The following is a 13,403-nucleotide window of genomic DNA, read 5'->3' as shown; positions in this document are numbered from 1 at the left end:
CCTCCGTGTTTCATTATTTTCCCTTCAACCTTTGTTCCAGGAATGTCCTTATGGCCAAGCCAGGTGTTGTCATGGGTACAGGAAATGCTGCCGGCCATCCTGTAAGCTGGCAGATGATCACCAGCAGGTGTTTAAGTCACCCAGCCCCAGGCATCTCACTGACATCTACCTGATGGCGCTGGAAGGGCTGCACTGCCCACGCCGGCCTCCCTTTGCTATTTGCTGCATTGATTCCTTACTTCAGCACATGGCAGACCTCAGTAATGCAAGTGACTGATAAAGCAAGCATCAGCGGTTTGCAATGTGCTGATGTTAGAAAGGCTTCAGGGAGCGGCAGCACATTCCTGTGTGCAGTGGTGAGGAAAACAGAGCAACAAGAAGGTATACATAAAGGTACTAAATTAATTTATTAATGACTTACTCCTAACACTAACATCTAACAGTATAATGGGCAAAAGCCCAACTGGATGAAGGGAAATGGAATCAGAAGGAAACCGGCAGTTGGCTGCTCTTTCTTCTCCTCCCCTCCCGTTCCAGGAAAGCAACCACGGCCTTCCAGACTTTGTGTCTTATTCCACGATGAGAGGGGTTGTGTAGAGGGAATGCCGGATCCCAAAAGTGGAGGCAGGCGCCTGGGGCTTGATCAGCGTCACCTGGGAGGGCAGAAAGGAAAGGCAGATCAGCAAGGGCCCTTCTTTGCTGCCCTTGCTCATGCTGTCCTGCACCCCTCCCAATCCCAGACAGTCCCTGGTGCCTCACTGGGAAGGGCTGAGCGCCAGTGCAGAGCTGGTGTGGCTCCCTGCTAGAGCAGAGCTGGCTCAGGGAGGTGTGCTGGCCTTACATGTGCTCTTATGGGCCCCTCATATGCACCTGGGACCTCACAGCTAATTCTCCTATGCTGGAGGTGTGCTGCTTGGAGCCCCTGTGAGTTGCATCCCCCAGAAGAGCTTGTGAAGGACCAGGCGACCCATTGAAGGGAAATGGAGCAGAGGGAGGAAAAGTTGTGTGCTGTGCTGTTCCTCCCTTCTTCTGCTAGAAGGTGGCACGAAGGCAGAGAGCAGGCCTACTGTCCTGCACTTGGTCCCTGCAGCTATAAGCTGTTTGGCTGGAGGAAGCCGCAGGGGAAGGGGAAGAGGCATGAAGGCTGTGCTTGTGAAGCAGAGGGGAAGAGCTGAGCTGAGGCCTTACCCGGCCTACACTGTAGTCTGCTGGCCCAGGCTTCACTGCTTTGCCCTCTCCATGTTTTGGTCGGGCTGCAATGGTGTATGCAGGTGCCCTGGTCTTGTAGGCATCCACAGCCACTTTGGGGAGCGCCGCAGGACCTGGAGTCTGCAAGAGAGGCATGGCCACACGGGGCTGGGGTCACATTCAAGGCTCTCTCTTTCCCTGGAAGGCTGCATTAAGCAAAGTTGCAGCAGGGTTGGAAGCCCCTGTGGCACAGGGAGAGCAGCCCAGGTTCGGATGCTAACATGGAAAAGAGGAGCAGCAGAGCTCACCTTGGCAAGGTCCTCATCGAAGCGACCGCGCTGGCTCCTTCCCCTCATGGAGTAGCAGGGGCTGGCCGATGTGTAGGCTGTGTTGGGCCCCATCAGCCTGGGCAGTGTGTAAGTGCCAGGACCTGCAGGAGGAGCAGCAGAGAGTGTGTGCGTGAGGGGATGGAGGAAATGGAAGCAGCAGCGAGGGGCAGCCTGTCCAGCCCACTGGTGGGAAGTGGAGGGACATCTTGCCCCTCTGCCAGTTCCTCCCTCTCCTCTGACACAGGGCCAGTGCCAGCAGCTTCGAGCATGAGCAGCTGGAGACGCTGCTGGCCGAGAGGTGGTGGTCATGTAAGAAAGCTTGTGGCCCGGCACCACATCTTGCAACGCAGGCCATGCAGCAGGCCCTCTGCTGGTGCTGAGCAGCAGCCCGTCCCTGGAGGATGCTCAGGCTGAAGGGTCTGTCTTTGCCAGGGTCACGTACCTGGAGGGCGGTCTGTCCGGAGGGGCTCCCGCCGGAAGGCCATGGACTGCACCGGTGGGCACTTGAAGACGTGCCTGTTGGCAGCTTCGGTGCGGTAGTCACCTGGGACAGAGGAGAGGAGGAAGAAAGCTGTGAAGGGCTGGTCTCCTTCTGCAGCCAGAAAGGGTCCTCTGAAGAGCTGTAGAATTGCTGGGGGACACAGGCAGCACGCAGGGACACTTCTCTGTGCCCCGCCACTATGTCCTGCCTTGCTGTCCCTCCTGTCAGCTCCCTGCTCCTTGTACTTTTCAGACATAGTGCCTTGTGCCCTGGGCCCATGGTGCTGGGCAGCTGTCCTTCTCCGAGGGCATTTATCGCTGCTCAGAGCAGCTCATGCTCTCTCAAAAAAGACCTACAGCTCCATCAGGGCATGAGCTGACCCCAGGCAAACGTGCTGCGTGCTCATGTTGTCTGGGAGAAGTGCTGCAGCAGTGCTACTCACTCGGTCCAGGGGTGACGGTGGTCTTTGTCATGGGTCGTCCCCGGAGGTGGGTGCCTGGAACCACGTGCTTGCCATTCCTAGTGATGGCCGGCTCCACAAAGTAGCAGGGACCTGGCCCACAGCTCTCTGCCGCAGGCCGTTTGGTCCCTCTAAACGTGTACGCGGGGGCACGGTTTTTGGTGGGGCTGTGGCCCACGTAACCTAGGAGGAAAAGCAGAAGAGAGCACACCCCTGTGCAGCTGCATGTTTTGAGCTCCTTTGGACCCAGACCAGAAGCAGGCCCCTTTGTCCTCGGGTCACAAGGAGCAGCACCAGCAGCATTGGCCTTCCTCGGCCAGGCCTGGCTTGTAGCTGTGCCAGAGCCAGGAGGCTCTGACAGAACAGGGCAAGGCTGGGGAGCTGCTTTGCCCCGTGATGTCCCCAATGCGCCTCACAGGGATGGTTGCTGTACCTGTTGTCCCCGGGATGGAGTACTGGGGCCCAGGGCTGGGGAACTGGGCCGAGATGAGGCCACGTGGACGATGAGGTCTCCAGGTCCCCACCCAAGCTCCGTCCATGCTGGCAGGCATGTGCCTCCAAACCTAAAGGCAAGAGCAGAGCAGTTACTGATGGGAGTTCCTGAGCAGGAAGGTGTTCACTGCCAGTCCTGCCAGTCTCGTGCTACACGCCCCTCACACACACTGCAGCCAAGCCCGCATCCTGCAGCTGGGCTCTGCAGCCTGAAGTGTGCAGGAGCTCTCCCTCACCTCTCTGAGCCTTGGAGAATGAGCGCAATGAGGCTGAGCTGCTCTGCTGCTGGGGCTGCTCTCAGGCACAGGGCACGGCGAGCGGCTGCGGGCAGCACAGCTCACAAATGAGGTGCCTGGAGCCAGTGGCCGGCTGTCCTTGGGGAGGGCCCGGCGTCGTCATGGCAGCGCATTGTGACAGCACACAGGCTCCGGGTGATGCCATCCGTGCTGTGACATCTCCTGGCTGGCCTGGAGCCGCGCCCTCCACGCCTTCTCGGCCTCGCACCCCAACCAGTAAGAAGTCGTAGCTCACACTGCTGACACCTGCAGATGGACCGAGCTCTTAGTTAGATCACACAGCAGAGCTCAGCTTGGTCCTGCTGGCTGTTCAGATTGGTAGTTTTTTCTCTCGTTTTCTTTTTAATTGACGGAATAACACGTGTGAATGGGAACTGCTGTGCAGTCAGGATTGGTCAGTTATGGAAATGTCACATGCCCAGAAGTGTTATGAAAACGTTTGTCCAGGCAGTGAGAGGTCCTGGTGGGACAGAAGGTGCAGCAGAGATGAGAATTTCTTTTAGTGAGGCTGGAAAGGAGGAAAAGAGGAAAGAATGCAGCAAAAAGGGGGATAGATTTATCTCCAAACAATTCAGTAATCTATGCATAACCTGTCACGTGTGATGTCTGCATATTCCCCTAGAACATGCAACAATTTTCTGCTGCTTGTTGTTTGGAGCTCTCCTATGGCTTGATCAAGTTAGTCTTGATGCCAGCCACGGGTGCACCTTTAGCCATTCTCAGCAGAATGGTAACAGAGGTTGCTCAAAGGGAGAGAGGAAAGGAGGAGCTAAAGTGAAGCCAACACTTAGTTGCAAAGAGCTCTGCCTGCATTCCATGTCAGCACCCAGACATGAGCCGTACAGCCCTTGCTCTCAGCACACACACCTCTTCTCTTACCAGCTGCTTGCATCCCTGCGCAGTGCTGCTCAAAGCCCTCCTCCAGCTCTCCCTTCACAAAGCAATACGCAGTCTCTCCCCAGCCATGAGCTCTAGGCTGTTTGATGCCTGTTCCATCAGCGGGACCTGCAGAACAAACCTTGGCTTCAGAGCTTGGAGGGGACAAGCGCTCTGTCCAGGAACATTCACCATCTGAAGCACTTGAAAGCAGCGGCTTCTTGAAAGCCCTGGATCTGTGTGACACACCAGGAGATGCTCAACTCAAGCCGCAGCCCTCTCCACAATGGAAGGGCTCTTCACAACCAGCTGGAGGGGGAGCAAAGACGCACAGAGGTCTGACAGCTTTGAACCAAAGCAGGGCAGCTGCTGCTGCTGCAGGCAGGGCTTCCCGTGCCTGCCCAGCATGCAGTCAGCAGACAACGTTGGCGGCCGCCTGCTGCTCAGATAGAAGCACAAGTGCTGCTGGAGAAGCAGCGCAAAGCACAGCCTGAATCACTGCTACCTTGCACTGAGGAAGGGCTGAGATGCACCACGGCCTCACCTGCTGCCTTCTTGGAAGGGGAGGTTCAGCAGCAGCTCCACTAGTCAGCAAGTTCTCCAGAAACTTCCTTCTTTCTTCCTGAGCAGGAGACTGGATGCTGAAACCTTCTCCACAGTCATTATTAAACAGTACCTGGACCTGAAGCCCCAGGAGAAAACGCAGTTCAGATCCAAGACCACAAAACAGTCATATTCTAGTCCAATACAATTCCAATTCTGATTTAAATTTCGGGACTAGCTTTTCACCCACCCTGCTATGGAAGGGGGAAGGGAGGGGGAAAGGGAAAGGGGAAGCGAGGGAGAGCCTTCTAGCCCCACATGCCCCTATAACCCACTCTGTAGCCCCATATCACCCTATAGCCCCATACATCCCCTATAGCCCTGTATCCCACTAGAATCCTCCTACTGCCCACCCACAGCTCCCTAGAGACACATATCCCCCATAATCCTCCTATAACCCACCCAGAGCACCCTACAGGCCCCTTTTAGAACCTTATAGCTCTCCCACAGCCCTATATAATGTCGCAGCCCCCCAGCTCCCTATAACCCCATGATCCCTTGTAGCCCCCCACAGCCCAGCATCAGCCCTGTATCCCCTCCACAGTCCCCTATATCCTCCCCAGAGCCCCTGCTGTCCCATATCCTCCTATACCACGTCAAAAGTTCCAGACAACTTTCTATAACCCCATAACCCTCCTATGGCCACTGTGAAGCGCCCCATAGCCCCATATACACCTACATCTACCCCTGCAGTCCCCCTAGCTCCCTACAGCCCCATATCCTCCTATAAACCCCGCACTGCTCTATATCCCTCTATAGCCCCCCAAAAGCTCCCTATAGCCCCAGATCTCTCCCAATAGCCCCTCCATACCTCCACACCCCCCTACATTCCCACAACAGCTACCTACATCCCCACATCCCCCAACAGCCCTCATATTCCTCTCAGAGCAACCCAATTCCTCATATCCCCCCACAGCCCACTACAACCACATATCCCCCACTATTCACCCCTAGATCCCTCCCACTGCCCCCCACAGCCCCGTATTACCCTATTCCCCCCCCCCCCCCCGTACCTGCATATTACTCTATACCCTCCCTATAGCCCCACGTTACCCCACAGCCCCCTCAGCTCCCCCATCCCCCCCACTGCCCCCTACACCCACAGCCCACCTCAGCCCCGGGAGGCACCGGGAGCAGTTCTGGACGGCTCGGGGGGGACGGCCCGGATGCGGGCAGCGGCGCTGCGGCGGTGGGGGCCCCGAGTCCTTCAGCCGCCCCAAATCCCCGCATCCCACGCCGGAGGGCAGGGCGGGCCGCTTCGGGCCGCGCACGGTTCCTCTCCCCGGCCCCGGCCCGGAGCCGTTCTCCCGCACACCTCCGGCGCCGCCGTGCTCAGCAGCGCTCCCGTCGTGCCGCGGTTCCGCCTCGGGGCTGCCCGGGCAGCCTCAGCCAATCGGAGCCGGCGGTGCTGCCGCTGACCAATGAGAAGTACGATCGGGACGGAACTGCCTCTGACCAAAGAGTGGCCGGGGGCGGGCCGGAGCTGCTCATGACCAATGAGAGAGCGGGGGCGGGGCGGAGCGGCGGCAGGGGCGGGGCTTGGGATGCGTTCGGATTTGACCGGGGACGGGATGGGGGATTGGGATGGGAATCGGGATTGGGATTAGGAATGAGGGATTGGGATTGACAGGTGGGAGGTGGGTTGGAGATGAGGGACTGGGAATGAGATTGGGAATTGGGATTGGGCTGTGAGATTTGGGATTGGCACGTGGGCTGTGGGGATGTGGATATGCGATGGATACGGGATGGGATATCGGAAATGGGATAGATATGGGCTGGGCTCTGGATATGGGATGGACTTGGGATGCATTTGGGATCATGGAATCCTAGAATTGCTCCAGCTGGGGAAGAGCTTCGAGGTCCTGCAGTCCAACTGCAGCCCAACCATCGAATCAATGCGGTCTCTCCAGCTCCTTTCTCCCCTCCAGCAGATCAGCACTCCGTCCCAGCTCGGTGCTGTCTGTGAACTTACTGAGGGTGCACTCGATGCCCTGGCCGAGATCCCTGATCAAGGTGTTCAATAGGAGCGGCCCCGGTGCCGAGCCCTGGGGGACACCACTGGTGACCGGCCGCCAGCTGGAAAAGGCTGCTCTGGGTGTCCAGGCTTGTCTGAGTGCCTGTCTGAAGACAGACCTGCCAGGCCCCGAACGAGGCAGAGGAGCCACGATGCCATGTGAGGTATCTTTATGCCTGTCTGTGTATCTGCACGGCAGGCCCAGCTGCCCCTGCTTCCCCCCTCCATGGGAGCTGCCCCTACTGCTGCTCCTGGAGCCTCTTCTGGCCGCAGTGACCCGATGCGATTCCCCTCAGCTGCCCGTGCCCTGCCTGGTGCCCATCCCCACAGCAGTTCCTGGTTGAATTTCCTTGTAGCTTGCCTGTGCAGTCTGCATGGTAGTGGTCGGGCTGCCGGTAGAGGAGAGGAATTGCAGCTGCTTCCTCACCTCCTTCCAGGCCTTCTGTGTCAGATCAGGAAGGTGCTGGGGGAGGAGATGCTGCTGCCTGCCCTGAGATGTCAGACAGTTCTGCCACAGTGTGCCAAGGAGCGCAGCCAGACCACGCAGGTGAGGACCCAGAATGGAGAGGGAAGTTGGGGGGGCTGTCCTTCCCCAGCCAGGTCTCTTCATTTATGATGAGATGAGGGCTACAGTCTTCCCATTTTCCCCATGCATAGGCACAGGTTGCCCACATTTGTTTGGCCTGGCAGTGCATCACTCCAAAAACACAGCTGTTTGTGCCATATTGAGGTGGAACAAACTGGTCTCCTTTCTTTGGCAGCTCGATTCTCATCTCTTTAGGTGCCCAACCCCCTGTGTTTAATTTTCCCCCATTCTCCTCCCTTTGAGATCCCCCTTCCTCTATATTTGGCACCCCCAAGGCTCTGGGCACCCCTAATCCCCTCTGGGCCCCCCAAACTCCTGCCATGTCCCTATGTCCAACTCCAGCCTCGGGCTCCTCCATGGGCAGAGGTGCACACAGACCTTGGCAGCTGTGGGGATGGGGGCAGCCCTGGGACAAACCAGGAGACTTGGATGGAGTCACCCTTTGATCCTCCAGTCTCACAGTTCCCTCATGGCTGCCCCATGGCTCTTCTTCCCCAGGTGCCACCACCTGTTGTTGTTGCCCTTCCTGGACCCGTGAGTTGAGGGGTGACCCTGAGACGAGGATGGGGCTGGGATGTGTTGCTGTTCTCTCAGTTCCCCTGGGCCTTGGGGACACCCCTGGTGTTCCAAAGCCTCTGTTGGGCACCCTCTTGCTATGGGTGGGCAACGGGAAGGGGGAGGCAATGGGGGGCAGTTGGGGCTGAGCAGGCTACATGACCGTGACTTGGCCACGTTGTTCTAGTGCTCACAATGGGTCGCTGCACTACAGGGCACTTGGGGGACCCTGGGTGTCTTCGCAGCCCTGAAGACCAGGAATCAGGGGCTGCGAACTAATTGATGGCATGGAGGGGACTGTCCGTGGCCTGTTCCAGGGGGACCTGGGCACTGTCACCTCCAGCCCTTCCTTTGTGCTCTATGGGGCTGTGCAGAGAAACGGATCTGGAGGGGGCAGGCTCAGGGTGCCCTATTGGATGGCCCAGTCACCATGCAGGTGGGACAGGGGATGTGGCTTCTGTCCCCAGGGGACTCAACATCCTGCCCTGGGTCTCTTGGCTGCTGCCAGTCCTTCTCCTGCCCTGAGTCCTTGGGACAAGGCTCCTCCTTGCCAGTGCTGCACTCTGACATCCTCGGATGACCAGTGAAGACCCCGATGATCAGTGACACCTTCTGATGATCAATACATCCCTCAGCAAACCTACACTCTCTGTGTCTGTGTCCTTGTTGTCATGCTCAGCAGGGACTGCTGGGATCTGTTCCTGCCTGGCTGTGGCCACCTCCAAGTAGTCGGTAACTCTGTGTATATATATGTATACAGACCCGTGTGCATATGGAGTTTTGATTATTGTTTATTTATAGGTAGATGTTTATATTGAGTATGATGTTGTGATGTAGAATAGCAAGAGCAAATATTACTAATATTATACTAATATTACATAAGACTATATGACAGTCTTTATCCCTTGTCTCAAACACTTCCAGCAGTGGGGTTTTGCTCCTAATGAGGAAGGGGTCTTGGAAGAATCCTCACTCTCTCTCCTTGTTCCTTTGCTTTTCTTCAAGGAGGTGGTGTGCAGTAATGACACAAATGGGTCTCAATGACCCAAATGGGACTCAGCAGCTGTTAAGCAGCCTCCGGTGGAGCTCTGTCTGTCCTGGGCACCCCATACCCGCATCAGCGTGTGTTGGGTGGGCTCTTCCTGCGGGGTGGGGCTTTGGTCTTTGGAGACTGACGTCTGGGAGACCCCGTTTCTTTCCTTATGGGAGGCAGAAATCCAGATCTGATGGTTGAGGACTCCTTGGGTAGGCTGGACTCAGCACGAGATGCTGCTGCTGCCATCTCTTGCATGGGAGACCCTGCTTCTTCCTTTATGGGTGGCAGCAACCCAGATGGGACAACAGAGGGCTCCTTGGGCAAACTGGGCTCACCATGAGATGTTGCTGCTACCATCTTTTTAGTGGGAGACCCCGTTTTTTCCCTTATGGGAGGCAGCAATACAGATCTGTCACAAGACTCCTCGGGCAGGCTGGTCTCGCCACGGGATGTTGCTGCTGCCATTTCCTTGGCTTGTTCCCACTCTTCCCTGCTCTTCTCAACCCTCTTCCTCAGAAGTGTCACCGAGTCACATGCCCGAAGCGCCAGCTTGGATGGTTTGTCTGGGGTCTCATCTTCCTGCAGTTCGGGCAGCGCACCCTCATGCTGGGCTTCCTCTGCTTCTCCTTCTTCATCGAGGAACTTGACCCGTCTTGTTCGGCCCAGCCCTTCTTGGTTATCCGTTTCCTCATGGTCCTGCAGCTGGCAGCTCATCGGCTGCTCTGGGGCTGCATGCACTGCCCGGATGGGTGGCAGAACACTGAAAGGACAGAGCGGGAGGGGTCCACCTGAGTGGCTGATGGCTTTGGGGCCGCATCCCTCAAGACTGAGCCAGGACCCTGGGCTGTAATGCAGCCTTCCCCACAGACAGCTGACCGGCTGCCCCGGGGCTCTCCGGAGATGTGGAGAGGGGCCAGCCCTGTGAGCTGGGGGGATCCTGGCGTCCCCATCCCAGCACTCTTGGGCGACCACAAACAAGCAGCGACCCTTTGGTGTTAGGGAATGGGCTCTCGTTGGGTCACCTCCATGCACAACCCATCCCACAGCTGCCAGCCTCACCTGCAGGCGATGCTCTCCCTCCGCAGTCTGTTCTTTATCTTTCGCAACTGCCCTCCATCAACACTTGCAGTGCTCAGGCGTCTGATGAAGGTTGGAGTCTTGTCAAATCTTACTGCAGTTGGGAAGGAAGAGGAGATTCGCCATCAAGCCTTTGGCTCGCTCACAAGCAGCACTCAGGCCTGTTCCCAGAACCTGCCCTGAAACCATCTCTGTCCCCACTCCTCCTCTCTGCAGTTCAGGTCTGCTTTGGGGCTGCAGGAGGGATGCTGGGTTTGGGAAAGAGGAGTTGTCTGGTGACAGTAAGGCGGCAGGGTGACTTTTGGGGTCCCTGCCCTCCCAGTGGGGGAGGGCAGGGCCTGAGATCCCCACATCCTCCTGCCATAGCCAGGGATGGGGGTACGTCACACCCTGCACCTTCCTTTTGGACTGGCCATCCATAACCTAAGGGGAAGAGGCCGTGCTGAGCCGGCACAAAGGTTTGATGCACATCAGAGCCCTGGGCTGATGGTCAGCAAGGGACTGCCCACCTCCAGTTGGTTGTCCGTGCTGTGGAAAGGAGCTGGAAGCCACTTTACCTTTCTTGCCCCCAGTAAGAGGTGGCAAAGTCTCTACTTTGGTTGCTTTCCCTGACCCAGAGAAGCTCCCGGAGGACTGGCGGCGTATCAGGGGCGGCAGTTTGGGGACCAATTCCATTTGAAACCTGGAAGCAAGGAAAAGGCAGTGAGCGGTGTGACAGTGCAACAGCAATCCTTGCCGCTCACTCTGCTTGTCTGCTCACAGGCACGTTTTCGTGCTGCATGAAGGCTTTCTAAAGCCGTTAGCAGGGTCACTTGGGATAGGAGGAGGGGAAACAGTTTCAGGCGGAAAGAGGGAAGACTGGCTTTGGATGGGAGGAAGGTTTTGGCTGGAGGGTGGTGAGGCACTGGGATGTCTTGCCCAGAGAGCAGCTGGGTGCCTGGACAGGCATTCAAGGCCTGGCTGGACCAGGCTCAGAGCAACTTCATTTGGAGCTAGGTGTCCCTGTTCCCCACAGGGCAGTGGGACCGGGTGCTCTTTTTTTCCCTTCCTGCTCCAATCGTTCTGTGATTCTCTGGCACATCCTCCTGGGCAGGACACTGACGGACACAAGGCACAAGTGCTACAGAATGAGAGCTGAGCAGCTGCATTAAGCAGCAGAAAATACTCACTTGGGAAAGACAACAAGGCAGCCAGAGAACACCAGGGAAGCCACCGGTGTCACACGGGACACCCCCATGTCCAGCAGCGAGGGGGCCTGCAGGGGAGGAACAGGGAGGTTGTGAGATGTCCTGGTCATGGCTGAGGCACAGGGGACACGAGGAGCCCGAGGCAGGGAGAGCTGACAGCACCGCAGCACCTGCACGGCTCGAGCAGCTGCCCAGGTCCTGGTGGGCCGTGTGCGGGCTGAGTGAGGCTCACGGCACTGCCCGGGCTATGGAGAAACCTACGGCTCACCTTGCGGACGGCTCTCCTGAAGTTCTCTTTCCCCGACAGCTTCTCGAGGAAGTCGTAATAGAACTTCATTTGGAAGGTCAGCCCGTCAATGAGCAGCACTCCAACATCCTTCAGAACCACAGCCACGTTCTCCCCATTCTGCAGGCAGCTGGAGAGCAGTGACACGGTGCTTTGGATGCACTTCTGTGCTGTCTTCCAGCTCACAGAGGCGGCTGCGGCCACCTGGCTGCTCTTCAGGGCCTCCACCTTCCTGTCAACTGAGAAAATACCAGGGATGGGGTTGATGATAAGGTTGCTCTTCCACCTAGAACTGCTTCTAAGGGACATCATCCAGAACGGCCCCGCGTTTGGACGGGCTCCTCAGAGGGGGAGGTCTGCTTCTGAGAAGGGAGGCGGTGGCCCTGTTTGCCCCATCCATGAAGCCAGCAAGGGTTTCATCCCCCCTCCTACCTGGCAGGGACCCCCTGCGGGACCTGAGGTGGTGCACTGCAATGAGGTTGCTGGCCAGTTGAAACACGGGCCAGCACAGGGTCACGGTCTTGTTCTCCATCCTGATCTCCTTGGAGATGATGTCAAAGGAGCCGAAGGTGGGAATCCAGACCCCCTGCGAGTAGAGGAGGAAGAAAGGGCGGAAGAGTTAAGGACTGGCTGGAGGAAGAGCTGGAGGTGGTTCTGTGCGGGGACAGTGCTCAGGAGCCCCCTCCTGCTGTTCAGAGGCACAAGCCAGGGCAGCGGGGACGGCTTTGGGGCTGCACAGCCCGCTCCTTCCCCTCGCCCTTCCTCCAAAACACAGCTCAGCAGGGAAACACGGGGTGAGTTTCCTGCTGTGTGTGCAGGGGAAGGCTCAGAGGAAGTCCAGGCTGAGCCAGACAGGGCGAGGAGGAACCCGACAGCCAACAAACACACCTTGTGCACCAGGAGCTGATCTCGGATGAAGGCGGCCACCGCATCCCAGACGGCAACTCGCTCTGGAGGGCAAAGGAAAAGCAGGTCACACTCTGCATCTGCCTCTTCCTGGCACCCCTCCCACTGCTGGGCAGGATGGAGGTGGCAGATGGAAGTGTCATCTCCATCCCAAGACTGGCTGCAGCACTGCTCCCATGGTGGCTGTGGGCCCGTGTACCTTCAGTTTCACTGCGTGTTCGTCCAGAGGCATGGCCCACCATGGGGCCGTCCTCGCTCATTCCAGGTTGCTCCTTGTCGGCGTCAGCCATGCTGGAGCTCATCCTTCAGATGCGTCTGCTCTGTACCAGATGCTCCTTCAGGATGCAGGACCCACCTCTGTGCTCTGCCTTCACCCCCCTCCCGGGTGGCCGTGTCACAAACGCCACCACGGCAACGCGGTGACATCATGGCCAGCTGCCCATTATGATGCTGGCACTGCTGACCCATCTTTGCTTTCTCCCTCTCCCGGGCCTGTGAGTTGAGGGGAGAGGATGGGGCTGGGATATGTTTCTGTTCTCTCAGTTCCCCTGGGCCTTGGGGACACCCCTGGTGTTCCAAAGCCTCTGTTGGGCTCCCTCTTGCCATGGGTGGGCAGTGGGAAGGGGAAGGAGGCAATGGGGGCAGTTGGGGCTGAGCAGGCTACATGACCGTGACTTGGCCACGTTGTTCTAGTGCTCACAATGGGTCCCTGCACCACAGGGCACTTTGGGGACCCTGGGTGTCTCCGCAGCCCTGAGGACCAGGCATCAGGGGCTGGGAATTAATTGATGGCATGGAGGGGACTGTCCGTGGCCTGTTCCAGGGGGACCTGGGCACTGTCACTTCCAGCCCTTCCTTTGTGCTCTATGGGGCTGTGAAGAGGAATGAATCTGGAGGGGCAGGCTCAGGGTGCCCTATTGGATGGCCAGAGACACCATGCAGGTGGGACAGGGGCTGTGGCTTCTGTCCCCAGGGGACCCATGTCCTGCCCCGGGTCTCTTGGCTGCTGCCAGTCCTTCTCCTGCCCCGAG

At 57.9% G+C, this 13,403-nt stretch overlaps 1 protein-coding gene, 1 long non-coding RNA gene and 1 pseudogene across 2 annotated transcripts; 1 reads left to right on the top strand and 2 right to left on the bottom strand.

Moving 5' to 3' along the window:
- Positions 1-433: 433 nt before the first annotated feature.
- Positions 434-6,071, bottom strand: LOC140265432 (ciliary microtubule associated protein 1A-like; annotated as a pseudogene).
- Positions 6,072-6,313: 242 nt separating this feature from the next.
- On the top strand, positions 6,314-8,475 carry LOC140265437 (uncharacterized). Its single transcript, XR_011906259.1, has 3 exons — positions 6,314-6,903; positions 7,177-7,286; positions 8,348-8,475. It is a non-coding gene; the product is annotated as an uncharacterized lncRNA (long non-coding RNA).
- A 239-nt stretch (positions 8,476-8,714) lies between these two features.
- Positions 8,715-12,758, bottom strand: LOC140265446 (uncharacterized). Its single transcript, XM_072361369.1, has 8 exons — positions 12,572-12,758; positions 12,355-12,416; positions 11,899-12,052; positions 11,449-11,705; positions 11,163-11,248; positions 10,551-10,675; positions 9,976-10,087; positions 8,715-9,676 (listed from the first exon to the last, which is right to left on the bottom strand). Exons 1-8 carry the CDS (start codon positions 12,672-12,674, stop codon positions 8,998-9,000), a joined length of 1,578 nt encoding a protein of 525 aa, XP_072217470.1. The 5' UTR covers positions 12,675-12,758; the 3' UTR covers positions 8,715-8,997.
- Positions 12,759-13,403: the final 645 nt, after the last annotated feature.

Source organism: Excalfactoria chinensis, unplaced genomic scaffold (genome assembly GCF_039878825.1).
Source record: "Excalfactoria chinensis isolate bCotChi1 unplaced genomic scaffold, bCotChi1.hap2 Scaffold_85, whole genome shotgun sequence".
NCBI lineage: Eukaryota > Metazoa > Chordata > Aves > Galliformes > Phasianidae > Excalfactoria > Excalfactoria chinensis.
The sequence above is the reverse complement of the archived record's forward strand: the minus strand, read 5'-3'. Positions and strand labels throughout refer to the sequence as shown.